The 15,394-nt window shown below is 51.5% G+C and overlaps 4 protein-coding genes across 4 annotated transcripts; 2 read left to right on the top strand and 2 right to left on the bottom strand.

The window, feature by feature from the left end:
• Positions 1–189: 189 nt before the first annotated feature.
• Positions 190–1,205, bottom strand: PFICI_03795 (Small COPII coat GTPase SAR1; the record flags this gene model as incomplete). The annotated part of the gene is made up of 6 exons (XM_007832376.1): positions 190–230; positions 294–593; positions 666–731; positions 794–833; positions 954–1,057; positions 1,187–1,205. The coding sequence occupies 6 exons, from the start codon at positions 1,203–1,205 to the stop codon at positions 190–192; spliced, it is 570 nt and encodes a 189-aa protein (XP_007830567.1).
• Positions 1,206–2,198: 993 nt separating this feature from the next.
• On the bottom strand, positions 2,199–4,490 carry PFICI_03794 (uncharacterized protein; the record flags this gene model as incomplete). The annotated part of the gene is made up of 1 exon (XM_007832375.1): positions 2,199–4,490. The coding sequence occupies one exon, from the start codon at positions 4,488–4,490 to the stop codon at positions 2,199–2,201; it is 2,292 nt and encodes a 763-aa protein (XP_007830566.1).
• Positions 4,491–11,030: 6,540 nt separating this feature from the next.
• On the top strand, positions 11,031–11,787 carry PFICI_03793 (ATP synthase subunit delta; the record flags this gene model as incomplete). The annotated part of the gene is made up of 4 exons (XM_007832374.1): positions 11,031–11,132; positions 11,200–11,229; positions 11,348–11,501; positions 11,570–11,787. The coding sequence occupies 4 exons, from the start codon at positions 11,031–11,033 to the stop codon at positions 11,785–11,787; spliced, it is 504 nt and encodes a 167-aa protein (XP_007830565.1).
• A 1,244-nt stretch (positions 11,788–13,031) lies between these two features.
• PFICI_03792 (uncharacterized protein) lies at positions 13,032–15,275 on the top strand (the record flags this gene model as incomplete). The annotated part of the gene is made up of 2 exons (XM_007832373.1): positions 13,032–13,565; positions 13,938–15,275. 2 exons carry the CDS (start codon positions 13,032–13,034, stop codon positions 15,273–15,275), a joined length of 1,872 nt encoding a protein of 623 aa, XP_007830564.1.
• Positions 15,276–15,394: the final 119 nt, after the last annotated feature.

Genomic DNA, 15,394 nt, shown 5'->3' with positions numbered 1-15,394 from the left:
ACTTGAACAAGCGTGCAGATCATCAGCATTATCACCTCGTACACCACCCTCCAGCATTGTACTTCTTCGTCATCATTGTCGTCTGTCTCTCTTTCTTCTTTGCAAGCCCTAGTCTAGAACTACGTCTGCAAAGGTGCCCAATGAAAAGGCACCCCCCGCTCTATTGCGGCCTTCTCAGTTCAGTGTCGCCTAGACATATTGCGAGAGCCAGCGGATACCATCACCGTAGCCTGTGACATATTAGCAATGCGCTGAAAACCTCAGACCATGACAGGCCTTGTATATCCACTTACCCTGTCTCATAACCACCGAGCACATGAAGACCTCAATGGGTCGGATGCCCTCCAGAGGCACCTTGCCCTTACCCGTTGTCTGGTAGAGACCAAGCTCGTGGCGCAGCTGCTCCTCGGAGATGGCGTCGGGGTGGTCAATCTTGTTGCCCAGGACGACAAAGGGCACCTTCTGGAGTTCCTCCATGGACAGGAGGGCATCAAGCTCGGCCTTGGCCTCGGGGAAACGCTCGTGGTCCTTGGCGTCGACCAGGAAGACGATGCCGTTGACCTCGGGGAAGTAGTCCTTCCAAAGACGACGGGCTATTTTAAACATTTGTTAGTTTTGTCATGCTCGTCCCGTCGCGGAGGGAACCGTATTGCGAGATTCCATACCTTGCTGGTGACCACCAAGATCAAATGTTGTGAATCGTACGTTGCCGATGGCGAGCTCCTCAGAAGCTATGGTATGATTAGCGTATGCCCACGTGCCTGTCGCCGGGGTATGGTTTGGAAGAACATACTAGGGTGCAGAGTGGGCTGCAGGATAGCGACTCTGTCGTTCTGTGAGCATCCATCATGTTAGCATGCCTTTGTTGAGCTTATAGTGTCGCGACGGGCGTGGTGGCCTCAAAGTCGTGACCCTTGGCGGCCATGGAGACCGGGGTGAGCGTATCGCCGTACCTTCAACATGTGCAGGAGTGTCGTCTTTCCGGCATTGTCGAGACCCAGGAAGAGGAGCTTGGCGTGCTTGTTCAGCAGGCCGAGCGATGAGAGAACATCGTAGACTAGAAGGCACAAGAGCGATATGTCAGCAAAGGCACTGTTCCTTGGGCAGGCCGCCTGCCCCGTTCGTGAGGACTGGGACAAGAGGGAGGCAAGGCAGGATTGCGCATCCAGGTTGGAGCTTAGCTTACACCAGTTGATAATCCACATGTTGACGGTCGACTGTGCGCTATGTGTGAGGGGTCGGCTGGTTGTGCTGCAAGGGGAGCGATCACAAGGAGTGGTCGTTGCTTGGGGGAAGGCAAAGAAATCACTTCTTTGATGGATGATGCTGTTATGTAGTGTAGAATTTGTACGCGGCCGGCGACAATGGGAAGTCGGGATGGTACCTTTTAATGTAGCCCGACAGGTTACGTCGCTCTGGTTGGCCCTGGGCCTTGGTACGAAGGCAAAAGCAGTGCTGGCAAGAACGCTGTGACAATCTGTCCAATCAACGATCACTTGAACCTTGAACAATTTTTACGCCTAAAATATGAGGCAGCAATTAAAGTTGTGCACCAACTTTGTGCAAGTCCCGTCGCATTCTCCTTTCGAGGCCCCTTTTTTTGACTGTACACATTTTCAACATTCAAAAACAGTGAAACATTCTTCATTGGCGACAGTTTTATTGGCTTAAGGATTGCCATGGCCTTCCCGGGGACCTTTTTGATAGAAGTTGTCTGCAAAGAAGTCACGAAGAAGCGCCCATAAAGCAAACGAAATCACCAGTATGAAGATGAAAGATGTAAAATGATAAATCATCAGCCACTGAATGTGGCAAGTGTATTTCCATTGTCAAATCACCGGTTCGCCGCCTGATGCTACGTATGCCTTTGCTTTGCCCCAAAGTGGTATCCCCAATTGCCAATGACCGGCCATCAATATGCTAGACGATGTGATCCCGCTCCCCCATTCAGGAGGATTACGGCCATGAAAAGGAAACTCGTGACCCGAAAAGAAACAACTAAACTTTTTGTATGTACAAGACGGGACAACCTATGTGCCATGGGGGAGACCGACGCTCCCCAGAGTGCGACGCGCTCTAGAACAGGATGAATGCTCGCTCATAATCTCATCAAAATATGAAGGCACCAGAAATGCCACGGGTTGAATCGTCCCGTGGACTACAATGAAAAGAAAAAGAAATTGTCGTCTCGAAGAGATCTATATCGAGAGAACGTGAATCGTGTTGGCTTGTTTGCCAGCCATGTGCAGACCAAGTTCACGCATTCTCTGGGCGCCCTTGCCAGGCTCGGGTCTCTTCTCAACCACTTGACCCTTGCGCGCTCGGTTGCAGTGCTTCTGGATGTACTTTTCTCTGCGGCGCTGTCTCTTGTGCTCGAGACCCTTGACAATATCAATGGCACCGCGGACGTGACCAGTGGCACCAGTGTATGCCGCCTGTCTGCTGCGCTGACCTTTGAACCTGTTGGGAAACAGAGCAGGAGGTCGCGGGAGCGACTTGGTGTGCGTAAGTCCAGGGCGAGATGCCAGTGTCTGGAAGTCGATAGCTTTGGGTGTAGCCTTTTGAGTAGGCGTGGCCGGAGGCGAGCGAATTACACGCCCGGGAGGCGGGGGTGATACGCCGCGCTTCGGAGAATGACGATCGAAAAGCTTTCGAGGGGGCGGGGACCTTCCACGGTTTTTGGGCGCGGGTGAATGATGACGCTTGGGCGGAGGGGAGTGGTACCGCTTGGGAGAGTTGTGGTTGCTCTTCTTTCTCCGGCGGTCAGCTCGCTCAGGCTCGCCATTGATATCCTCAAGTTCACCGTGGATCCAGACATGCTCGTCGCTATCGTGGCCAGGCTTGTCATCTTCGTCCTCGGGCTCTGACGTGGGGAAGCTGGGGTCAATATCCTGCGGGATCAGATGCATCTTCTCACGTCTCTTTTGCGCAATGCATGAGATGTATGCGTCTTCCATCGGCCTGTCCTCGTCAAGAGTACCACAGACAAAGTCGGTACTGTCTGGAAGCTCAGGTGTTCCGGGTCGGATCCGAATGCGCTTGGTCTTCTCCCGGGAAGCGGTCCGCTTTGGCGCAGGCGCTTCCGATGACGAAGAAGAGTCTGATCGGTTGCCAGCCATGGATGGGCGACGTGCAATGGGGGTGGCGCCAGAATTCGGGAGAGTAGCGGCTTGACCGTGCGTCCAGAGCTCCAGTTCGTCAGCATCGTCATCATCTCCATCGGAATCAGCAAAGCCAATCTCGTTGTCGGTGTGATAGCCGTCGGAACCATCGTCGTCGGTACCGTACCCAGAAAGGTCATCCTCGACGTCGTCATAGCCCGCAACCTCCAGGTCATCCTCTTCCTCATCCTCGTCCACATCCTGGTCCTCATCGTCGTCGTTATCGACTTCTTCATCCTCAAACTCCTCCTGCAAAGCCTCTTCTTCGGCCTCCTGACCAAGCTTGCGAATCTCATTTTCCTTTCGCAAAGTATCGTTAATGGTCAGTCGCTGCAGAGCAGGTAGCTGCTGTCGGATCCAGTCATCTTCCCGGACCTCGTCGCTGGCAAACTCGTGAAAGCGGGACGATTCGCCGTTCAGATCGGCGGAATCGGCCGTCAGGAATGCCTTTGCCTTGACGGCAACGGGACTGTGCGACGACCGACGGCGAGGTGTCAGCGATCGAGGGGAGCGGCCAATGGACGAAGATCTTTGTTTCAGGAGAGTGGCAGGGGATCCATCCCGGCGGGCCTTGGCCGAGTGTGCAGCATCGGATGCTGCAGCTCGAACCGGCTCTTTATTGGATGAAGGCGCATTTCGCACCGGACCGGAAGGACAAGCGAACTTAATGCACGTCTTGCGCTGAGGTGGCTTTTCGACAGCAGTTTCAGCTGCAGTGTCCAGCTTGAGCGGCTGAGCTGGCTTCTTGGCCTCGGGTTTCGGTCCACAAGCAAATGAGATGCAGCGCTTCTTTGCCAGCTGCTCGACAACGGGATCACTGGATTGAGTTTCTGCTGCAACATCGACTGCCTTCTTGGGCGTCGTGTCGTGATCCATGGTCAAAGATCCGCTGGCTATCTTTGGGCGCGGCTCCAACAAGTCCAGTTGCAGCTGCCCAAGGCGGACAACCGGGGGCGGGGGGCTGGGAGTGCTAGTACGCGCAGGGCTAGTAAGTCCAGTATCGCAGGTAAGCTCTGCAGTCGATGCGAAGCTGACAGTGCTGTTCATGGAACGGCGTCTGAGTGGTAGGCTGACGAAGTCGAGAGGCGATGACTCCTCGTCAGACTGACCGTGTAGGGCCTGAGTCAACAGAGACTGCGGGTGTTCCGCATGCTTTCGAACCAAGGTTCTTTTGAACTCAGCTTGGTTGCTACAGATCTTGCGATCGTCGGGAGGCTCGTCAACGTCTGCCGCGACTTCTTCGTCGGGTTCATGTTGAAGATGCGCTCCTATTGAGGACCACGCCAAGATATTTGACGTGGCCAACTCGTGTATCGAGTTGTTTGTCATGGTGAATGTAGTATAATGTTTAGGTAGGTGTGTAGAGAGGCGGTCGTCGATCCTAGAGCCTATATAAGTGGCAAGGGTCGCGTCGTAGTAGTAAGATATATTCCAACTTGTTGTCGTCGCGAATGCGGATGTCTGACGAGCTGTCAAGATATATGGTAGTCCAAACAAATCGAAAACAGGAAAGGCGTCGCGGGAAGCCTGTGAATGTTTTGTTGACACTTTAGAGTATCAAGGAGCGTTTTTTTTTTCTTCCTCGAAGGATACACTATACGGTGCAGTCTTCAGACAGATCGTGTCAAGTTGTCCCTAGGGACCGTATTGCTATAATTGGCAGGCCATGGTAGATCTGTAAGTATCCAAGTAGAATAGTCGAGGTCTGGGATGTTGAGGGGGTGAGGTTTGGCGGATTCGAGAAAGGATCAGTCCAGATTGTTTTGAGTTCTCTGATCAGACGTTCTTTTCTAGAAAGTATAAGGTAGAGAAGTACGTTAGGTATTGGTAATGTGTAGGTTTAAGTTGTTGTCCCTCAGGAACGGTCACAAGTGCCGTCGGGTAGGGATGGAACGGGTGGCGCTAGATTGCTGGTCGTCTGATGGGGGTGACCAGCCAGCAAACGGGCGACAGAAAGTCTTGGGAAGAAGCAGCAGGAGCAGTAGTATTCCGTAGTGCGAGATGCTGAGTGGATGTGCGAGGGGATCTGCAGCAAGAAATGCAGGGCGCGGGCACAAAAGGCAGTGAAGGGTCCCCCTCTGAAAATCTTGGCTCTTTTTGAGTTGCCCCCAAGAAAAGTACCAAGAGTAGGAAGCACAGCCGTAGGCCGAGATGACGTCGGGACGTAGCGGGTTCAGTTGCAAACGGGAATAAAGGGAATCCGTCGCAAGCCAGCACCAAGCAAAAAAAGAGGCGCTGCAGTAATCCGGTAGTAATGCCTTACGTAGGTAGGTAGCAGACAAGAAAGAAGACGGCAAGGTTTTGGGAAAATTCCAGGAAATGCCAGGAAGTGAATCCAATCAATCCGGGCTGCCCACCTGGCTGGGTAGAACTTCCCAGATCAGGTTTTAAAAAAAGAGGGCACTTGGGCGAGTGATGAGAAAAAAGGTGCCGGTGCCGTGTGTCGGTGGAATGGGAAGAATGCAGCTTTTGATTGTGGGCGCAAGCGGCGGGTGGGCAATGTCGGGGCGTGTCGACTGATGAGGAGGAGGACATTGATTGATTGATTGATTGATGGAATGGATGGATGGGATTATAGTGTACGCTACGGACAGTACCGCAAGTACTCCGTATTTACACAGTATATACTCTGTAGTCGGCTCCAGCAAACCAGAGAACAATAAAAAAGGAAAAAAAAAAGGTTTCCATCGAAAACACCCTAGCAAAATCTCTCGCCGGATGGGATACGCGCAAATGTGGGCTTTTCCACTGCTCATGGCCCGTGTTATTTAAAATTTGAACAAGAAAGGCTATGGCACACAGTACAAACACCACCTGAATAGATTACTCCTGCATTACTGATTACGGGCTTACATACATTTCAGCACAGCCTTTTACAGCGCTTTGCCTACTAAAATGCGCGAGATATGTAGAGGTACTGTAAGAAGGCAAAAGGATCAATGATGGCAAGATAGAGGCGGTCTGGCGGGTAGAGGACATGAACTAGGCGGTATGAGAAAAAAAGTCTTTTTTTTTTTGTTGGCTCTTACATTAGACCTGAACGTAACCGCGTGTGGGCTTGAAGGCGCCGTACTATGTAAGAAACTGTACTATGTGGCTCAAAGGTCGGTATTATGCGGGACTTTTCCCTCGTTCTTTGTCTTGGTCGGTTACATACAGTGAAGGCGAACAGGGTGGATGGTAGGATGGGATGGGATGGGTGGATGGCCAGCGCTCGGCTTGCCTGCTTACGGTAGCGTCCGCATGGCATGGGATGGGGATCAAAGCAGGGAAACGAAGAACCCTTTTCCGTTTTCTAGCTATGGAGCCAGAAGGTACATTATCTACCTACATTTTATACCACCATCGAAACCCCCCCCCCCCATCACCGCAGCAAAAGTAGCGGGCTAATTGGGGAGGAGCTAGCTTGGGTGAAGTGAGATCGGACAGGGCATTGAATATCCCTAGTACCTAGGGCCCTGGGCCCTGCAGACTGGTCTTTGTTTGTTGGCATGGTAGGAAGCGAGGACGTGGGGTTTCGAGAGAGAGACTGGGGGAGGTCTAGTGTCGAAAGATCCATCTGTAAATGCGTATTCCGTACTGTACAGTAATAGAAGTCAAGGTAGCAGTGTACGAAATACCTAGCAATGTCTGCTTGGACAACAGAACCAATGGAATCGAGACTGATCTCCAACAGTGTGGGCGACTCGCGTGCGCACTCATATTACCACGCATTGGAAGCCGACGGCGGCCTGAGCGAGACAGACAAATGGATTTGGCCTGATTGGCTTGTCCTTTTGGTCTGACCCGAGTAAGGAGGTCCAAGGCTTATTAGAAAGAGGCTTTCGCTTCTACTGCTGTGGCCGAAATCGCCACGAAAACCAGCTATTGTTCCCAAAATACATAGTACACGCACTGGCGGATAGAGTAAACAAATTTTGCTGCTCACTATTTCAAAGCGGTGGCCCGGCGCTGCAAAGTCTTGGCCCCGTAGAAAGGAGCGCGACCAAGGAGACATACCTTTTGTTCAATGGCACGTTCGATATTGCTCGATAAAGGAAGACGCTCCATGACAGCTGAGCGGTGTCTGCTTTCCCAAGCTAACATGCGTCTGGTATTCATTCGTGCGGGTTCGAAGCCGGCGCCTCCGTCACGGGCACAGATGCCCTGTACGTACACAGTAGGGAGGTACCGTAGGGCCAAGGTAGGTAGGTAGGTAGGTGACAGGCTGTAGCCATTGCCGTGGCACAGTAAAAATTGAAATCCAATGGCAAAAGCCAGCGGCCGCGGAATCTGGAACCTGGGGCCCCCCCAAGGAGGTATTTCGGCGAGCTGCAGGCGCTGAATGAGGTGCGCGAACCGGAGACAAATTCTGCACGACCAGGGCACCAGAAGCTCCAATAAATCCATGTGTCATGGTTTGGTCTCCGGAAGCTTTCTGCGGGAAATTGAAATTGTATGGGGACCTCGAGCAATGTTTCCGGTACCCACCCAGCCCAGCACGCACATCTATGTACGCACGTAGCATCTCGTGTACTGTGCCGTCGACTTTTTCGATGCTGGAATGTTGCCGGCCGACAGATGCTTTGATTTGAATGCTGCTATTGTTGCTGCATGAATCAACCCCAATGCATCGTAGTGTGGATGACTCGCAGACTGCCTCCTCTTACAATAGCGCACACTCCGTGCACTACTGTAGGTCACTTTTCCATGGAGAAATCCTTGATGGGTTCGTTCATTTGGGCTTGAGTGATTTGATTTTCATTGAGATGCTGGCTTTGAACTCTGAGGAGAAAGCTTGCTGGTACCCCATCTGTCATCCACATCGATGATCCATCCATTCGATTGCTGATCTGCTGGCGTCTTCTACACGTGTACTGTACAACAGTGCGCTCATATGATTGAAAATCTCTCCAAGAGTGGCTACTATATCGTCACAGGAAATGATCCAAGTAAACGGGTAATACTCTCATATGAAGAAAGCAAAAACCAAACGACGTAGCATACCAGTTCAACACATATTCAGCAGGCGCAGCAATAACTCGTTTATGCTAGTTACGCCATTCGTGCGATATGCGAATGTTGATCTCTTCGATCTCATTGTTGATTGACTGCTATTTTTGCCCCGTCTTGCCTGATCTGGTAATTGCAAAGTATCAGCCCCTGTGCTTCTTAGACTTAGGGCTCACCACAAAGCCTCACGAGTTCTTCGTCTAAAAGATGGATCGTCAAGTAGGGGTTCCCCCCGGATCTCATAGTGACGACAGAATACGATTGGATAGGTTTCTGCCCTTGGCGTGATATTCCAAAGGTGCATGATTGTTGTTGTCGAGGATCTCCATTTTGTATTTCCATTCCTCCAGCTACCGTTGATGTGACCATGACATATCACCTCGTCAACACATTGTAATATCAGGTTCCATAACCAAATCTGTCTGCCCCAGAAAACCAGGTTGCACAATACACTTCCAGGCGCGAAGTTCGTACGGCCAGTTGTTGAAAATTCCCTAACCTACTGTTGTCTTTGGTCTCTAGATACAAGTACCACGTACATTGGCTTGTTTACCTGCACTCAAGGCCCGTTCTGCGAACTACGGCCTTGGTCAATTGCTTGGAACAGCCTTGCCGCAAACAGTTACACCCAAGGGGCGCAGGTGTTGTTGCTGTTTATGCGCTGCCGCTTAAAAAAAGAAAGCATTCAGACGAGTACCCTTGGCTTGCAGGATCTAGCAACAGCAGCGCCTTGCATCCTCTGACATCACTCTCCACCCGCACTTCAAGAGTCTTGATGGACCGCGTCTTGTCGTCGTAGCTGAAACATGACAATTGTGAGAATCGGGTCATTACGAATCATGCCTGGCGGCAGTTCACGAATGATACCTTTCCACCTCGAATAACCAAGTTGAGAATCAATGGGGTTAGTGTGCCAAGTAGATCGCCAGCCTACGTAGCCGTTTGATGATTGTCTCTCCAATGAGCTGGCGAACAGCATGTTCATCTAAGCCATTCATGTAAATCTGTCAGTTAACACTAGAAGCCACGAGGACTGCCAGCCGACTGTCAATCGTCTGTTCAAGCTTAGGTTGAGGGTTTCACCATTGTCCACTTCGACGCATCAAATCAACCTAGTGCAAATCTGTCAGGCTTCGCGGGGGTCGCATCTATAGAAGCATTCTTGCGTGGCGCACATGGTGCGGGTGCCATCTTTTTAAGAGCACTCATAGGCGGTACAAGAAGTCCCATGCTGTTGTTGCGCTCTCCATTCGCTGTTTCACCACATACTCGTGGACGGGCTTCTGCAGCTGATAGTACGATCCGGTCAGCAAATGCTTGTGCTGCTCTGACCACCTCAATTCGAGAAGCTGAAAGCATCGTAGATCCTTTTGAGTCTTGACGGGCTGACAGTCGTGCGAGTTTGGCAAGCCGTCCAACCGTCTTTCGTACCCCACACACGGCCCAAAGTTGTTGGCTTGCGCGGCGCCGTCGGCTTAAGGAAACTGGATGAAACCCCGCATTGTTCTGGTTTGAACGCTAGAATACAGAGAGAGATAGCGGCATCAGCGCATGCAGTTTAATCGAAACTTGGCCTGCCACTGCACTGGTTCAACTGGGATGCTGGCAACCAAGTCGGTCGGTCATGCTTTGGGTTCCCTCCCTTTGCGGGTCCTTTTCCCCTCAAAAAGTGTCGTTAAACAACGAGGTTGTGGGATGACTGGCGGTGGCTATCAAGTGCCGCAACCTTGCGTTTGCTCCATACCTGGGCAGGTTGGAGATTGAGACGAAAAGGGTATACCGAGCCCAACGGGGGAGGGGGTTAATCGCTGAGCTCCAGAGAGCCATATCAAATGTGACTTAATAAGAGACGTACGGGGCATGTGATTGATAATGCGAAACATTTTGAATCAAGACCCAACTTGATACCAAGAAGACCGTCGCATATTGACGTGATCACGGGGTACAGAGAGAGGTAGTGCTGCAGCCCAGCGTGAGGTACGATACCCAACGCGTATTACAGTCGTTTGCATTACGGCGTATCTCAAGTAAGAAACGATGCAAGGTACGCCCACCAGGAAGGCGTCCGTCATCTTAGCGGTCGAAACTTACTTGAGATCAAGACGGTGATTCTATCTAGAAAGACCTCATCTAGTAGCACAAATCACTGCCGTGCAATGTTCTCTACGTTTGACTTCGAGGCTAACTGGTCCATAACGGTGCCACGCGTGGGGCGGAGTATTATATTTTGTAAGCTGAAGTCATTTTCAACACTTGGACACATGCCGGAAAGTCTCGATAGGTAGCAGCCAGTAATGGCGTTGATGATTATGGTGTTGACACTTGTGGTAAGAACGTGCTTACTATGTCGTTGCTGATGCAATGAATGTGCTCCCAGAGTGCTGAAGGTGGCTGAGACTCTGTGGTGTGGCTTGGGGAGGGCGAAACCTGTTAGCAAGTCGGGTAGGACAATGCCGATACCTTACTTACCTACACTGCCTCTGACAAAGACAAGATCTGGGCTCAGGAGTTATTCAAACAAATGGTCTTGTTGTCGGGGATATTTGTCGCCATTATGAGAAAATCGAATAGGTTCGTTAGCAATTGTACTTTACATAATGAACTTGCTCATGTAGCTTTGAACTGGTGGCCATACAGCAGAAATCCACGTTCAAGGAAGAGCTAATCACGTGACTAATGAGCTAGCTCACTGCTATTCGAATCCAAGCTTTTAGCGGTCCTATGTCCTATGAAGACGCACTGGGCACGTGAACTCGGAGCAAAGTTGCCGATTCGTCCCGAGAGCAACATTATTCCTCAATTTGCGATTGACGACCATCGTGAGCGGATACGAAGCTGGTTGATACGCATCACCACCAATTGGCAGCACCACCCATCATGAACTCCTTCCGCGTCGCCAGAGCAGCTCTGCGAGCTCGTCCCGCAGCTTTCCGTGTCCCTCTGCAGCGAAGAACCTACGCCGATGCTGCCCCTGACAAGGTCCGTCTTGCCATGATCCCGGGCCCGTGCTGTTCCCAGTTTTCAACATAGCTGACCTCCGTCACAGATCAAGCTGAGCTTGGCTCTCCCCCACCAGGTACGATGCTTCGCCATGAAGATGCGAACCCCGACAGACGATAAATGTCTTGGGCACCAGAAGCCGCCATGCCCCGATCGCAGATGCGAGCGACGAACCGAGCTAATTGCCGCAACAGTCCATCTACAAGTCCCAGGATGTCGTTCAGGTCAACATCCCCGCCGAGTCCGGAGAGATGGGTGTCCTCGCCAACCACGTTCCCTCCATTGAGCAGCTGAAGCCCGGTCTGATTGAGGTCATTGAGGACGGTGGCAGCAGCAAGCAGTTCTTCCGTACGTGGATGCCGCATGACCTGCGATATATCTTGTCTAAAAGTTTCGACATGGCTGACTGGCTATAGTTTCCGGTGGATTCGCCGTTGTCCAGCCCAACTCCGCCATGAGCATCAACGCTATTGAGGGTTACCCCGTTGAGGACTTCAGCGCCGAGGCCGTCAAGTCTCAGATCGCCGAGGCCCAGAAGATTGCAAACGGCAGTGGCAGCGAGCAGGACATTGCTGAGGCCAAGATTGAGCTGGAGGTATGCGAGCCCATGGTCTCTTTGGGAAAACAAGAATAATAATGCTAACTACCAAATAGGTTCTGGAGAGCTTGCAAGCTGTCTTGAAATAGAGTGTATAGAGCGAGCAGGAGCTGCACCGTGTACATCAAACTTTCCTATAATCAGCATAGGCTTGACTGTGTGAATTGAGCATTGTTTGCGCCTTGAAGAGAGCAGCTCCTTCCCATGTTGGGTGCCTACATGCCAAATCTGGTAGCGACTGCCATTAGTTTGAATTGACTGACCCTACAGAACTTCAAAAATGATCTGGCCTCACATGTTCCATTTGCTTCGAACCTCACCGCGACATTGCATTATCCTATATTACCCCCTACGAATCAGGCTTCCGCAAATAGACTTTACCACAGACCGCAAGCAACACGATTAGCCTGGCCGCCACATTTCCGACGAGCGTGGATGATGGACAGAGCATGGCGGCCGGAATCATCGCTCTTTTGAGTGCTTCAGGCATCGAGCAAGACGATATCATTGTCTTCCCGACATTCGACGGTCCTGCACTCGGTCCACGGCCTAGTGACCTTATTCCGACTGGCACAGTTTCGTACCGGATTCACCAACTACATGGAAACATCCCTCGAGACCGGCGACCATCGAAATATCCATTGCCTGAATGGGATCGCGAGAACATGCTGATAGGCTGGGGCCGACGATCCGCTCGTCATGCTGCCAAGCCTGAACACTCATACACTGGCCTAAAGATCGCTCGCTAGGAAGACAGCGATATCCACGGCTACTCGCAGGAGATTCGCCATGATCATGACCACGACCTTGAAACCTACGAGCCAACCTGTGTAGCTTGCACATCCAATCTTGCTCACGGACATTCGCCCCTGCCACGACTCAGAGAATTAGAGCGAGGATCAGAAAAGTCGGTCCTTTCCAATAACTCTGACCAGATGGCCGATGCAAAGGTGAAAAGGAAGTCCGCTCGAGATCTCTATCAACAATACGGCATTTCGCTGCCCCCTGGTTGGTTGTCCGATGAGGAGGAAGATTCTAATCTGGCAAGGTCAGGTGACGGAAGCCAAAGCCCCCGATTACGCTGTCATATCTGTCATGTCTGTTCACATCGCACTTTAGCACCGTCGGAATGCACATCCTGTGGCCATCACTTTTGTCGGCAATGTATCTGCGAGCGGCAAGACGAAGTGGTGAGGATTTCTGAGCACTACTCACAGGACGAAATCATTGACAAGAATAACGAGACCCTAAGCCAGCACGAAGTCCAACGCGTCATCAAGATGAAACATGGTGCTTCAGTGCAGCACTTTGACTCTTTGTCAAATATTGGGAGATCAACAACGGCGAGTTCGACGAGGATGGAAACAGATGTCCATCACTCGGCACGACCAGAAGACCACGCCATGGCACAAGTAGAGTCCACGGCGTATAAGACACATGGTAGGAATCTCGGACAGAACCCATTCTTGATTGCGGACAGGGAATCTGGGAGGAAAGCCATCACGCCCAAGCAGTCAAACATTGTGGCAAGCAGGAATGAGGAAGTTCATGGTTCACCAACTAGAAACGTGCTACAGCCTGAACTGGAAAAGGCGACTCCGTCTCGGAACGACCAACGACACACCATATCCCGTGTGGGGGACACAAACATGGAACGTCAGGACAACCATAGACATCACTTTGTCAGTCTTCATGGTACTCCGCATGTTGCTGAGCATCTCGTAGACAGATTTCGCAGCAAGCTTCAGAACTGGTCTGCCCAACATTCCACGAAACATTCGAAGCCAATGACGCCTGTGCAAGCTGTCGCAGAAGTAAGCCACCATGAGTATGTGGAGGCGCTCATGCCACCAGAATCTCCAACTCACAGGGAGTGGAATGAGTCATTCTCTTCTTTCAATAGCCAAATACTTCATGAGCGACTTTCCCCTCGAGCTACGCCAACCATTCAGCGGGAATCTCGCAGGCTCAGACATATGGACTCGGGTGCTTTCGAGAGACGTACTGCCGGAGGTGAATCAAGAGAGTTGAGGCATTTGGCTCGTCCACGTACGACGGACAGCACCAGTACACAAATTCGGACAGTGCAGCATCCGCAAATGAGTAATCATCAGGCTTCTCTCTCGGGTTCGGGGCGCAATCAAGTTGCCCATAGCGTCCGAAGATACGAATCTGCAGAGTTCTAGAAGAACGCCACCGAAGAAGCACGACCGCCGCACGGCCATGGATGGACAGAACCAGCCGAAAAGCAGCAGCGCAGCAATAATCTGGATTCGAAGAATTTGGAGAAAATCGCGGCTTCCAAGATCACCTCCTGGCAGCAACGCATAGATGATGAAGGACGCAACACGACCCAAGCTAAGGCTTCCACGGGAGATCAAAGACCAGTGGTCCCCCGAGGTCGTCTGAACAGTCCGCCCGCTTGGCTAATCAGTCCTCAGAAAGAGCCTTCTCAAGCCTGGGTCCACCAGAAACTTCGACATGTTTCGTCCCAAGGCTCTCACGATGCTTGGCGAAGCCATCAACCGGACACAGAGTTACCGAAGCGCCCAAAGTCCTCGATTCACGAGGATTTGAGAAGAAAGCGGAGCCAAGTCCCAGTTGCTGAGCGTGTGAAGCAGCTTCAAGATCTTGACTTGTCAAGAAGGGCAAGCGAGATAGGCACAACAGCACATGAGGAAAATGCAAAAAGTATATCGGAGTTTTGCTCGTCTCAGACCCAAACGCGGCACATGAACCACGCAGGGCTCTTTCAAGAGCAACACAAAATGCCTGTGTCATTTGCAAAGTCCACAAGTCGCAATATGGCTGAACATGAGGTAATCCATGGTAAAGATTTAGAAGTGCGCCCTCGGGATCTGGTGGCAAGTCCTGCTCAGCACAGTCCACAATTTGCTGGCAAGCGAGAATCAAGTTTTAAGCACAAATTCGCCACCAACATGGCTACAACAAATAAACGTCTTGAGCATTTCCGACGCCAAGATCAATACCTACAAGAGAGCTACCGACAAGCGATAACAAAAGCTGAAGCTGAACTCGACCGCCTTCGTGAAGAAAAGAACAAGAATGGAAAGGAGCTAACCGAGCAAGCATCGTCCAGCCGCATCACAGCCAGTGGCTTCTCGACACCTTCGCAGATCTTGCAGCCACGACAAGTGCCCTTCAACCTCCAGCAGCGAGAGCAAGCGTCCGACAGTCAAACGTCAACTGAAATCGCCTCACGTCGCAAAGAAGCTCTCATGGTAGTCGGCAAACGCTCGGATCTGGACTTGCACCGTCCATCGGCCGTTGCGCCGCCCACCCATGAGTGTAGTTGGAGGGACCGGTATATGGCTCTTACATCCGAAATTCGTCAGCTGAAGGCCGAGATGTCGTCTGTAACTCGCGTGCTAGAAAGTACAGAGCATGAGGTCATGCACGAGGATCGGATGCTAGGCATTGAGAGCGTGACGATTGTGATGCATCTCAAAGACAAGGACGACCTTGTGATCAATACCGACTTGACGCAGGAAGGGGATGAGTGATTAAACAGCTAGCTATGCAGGTTGACAAGACTGGCAGGAGGAAATCATGGTGGTTGCAAATCAGGTCACTACTGCGGCTGCTCTATGGAGTGTCGGGCGAAGGACAAAGAAGTCTACTC

The sequence above is a fragment of the Pestalotiopsis fici genome (genome assembly GCF_000516985.1).
Source record: "Pestalotiopsis fici W106-1 unplaced genomic scaffold PFICI_Scf_2, whole genome shotgun sequence".
NCBI lineage: Eukaryota > Fungi > Ascomycota > Sordariomycetes > Amphisphaeriales > Sporocadaceae > Pestalotiopsis > Pestalotiopsis fici.
This window is presented reverse-complemented; position numbering and strand designations above follow the sequence as displayed.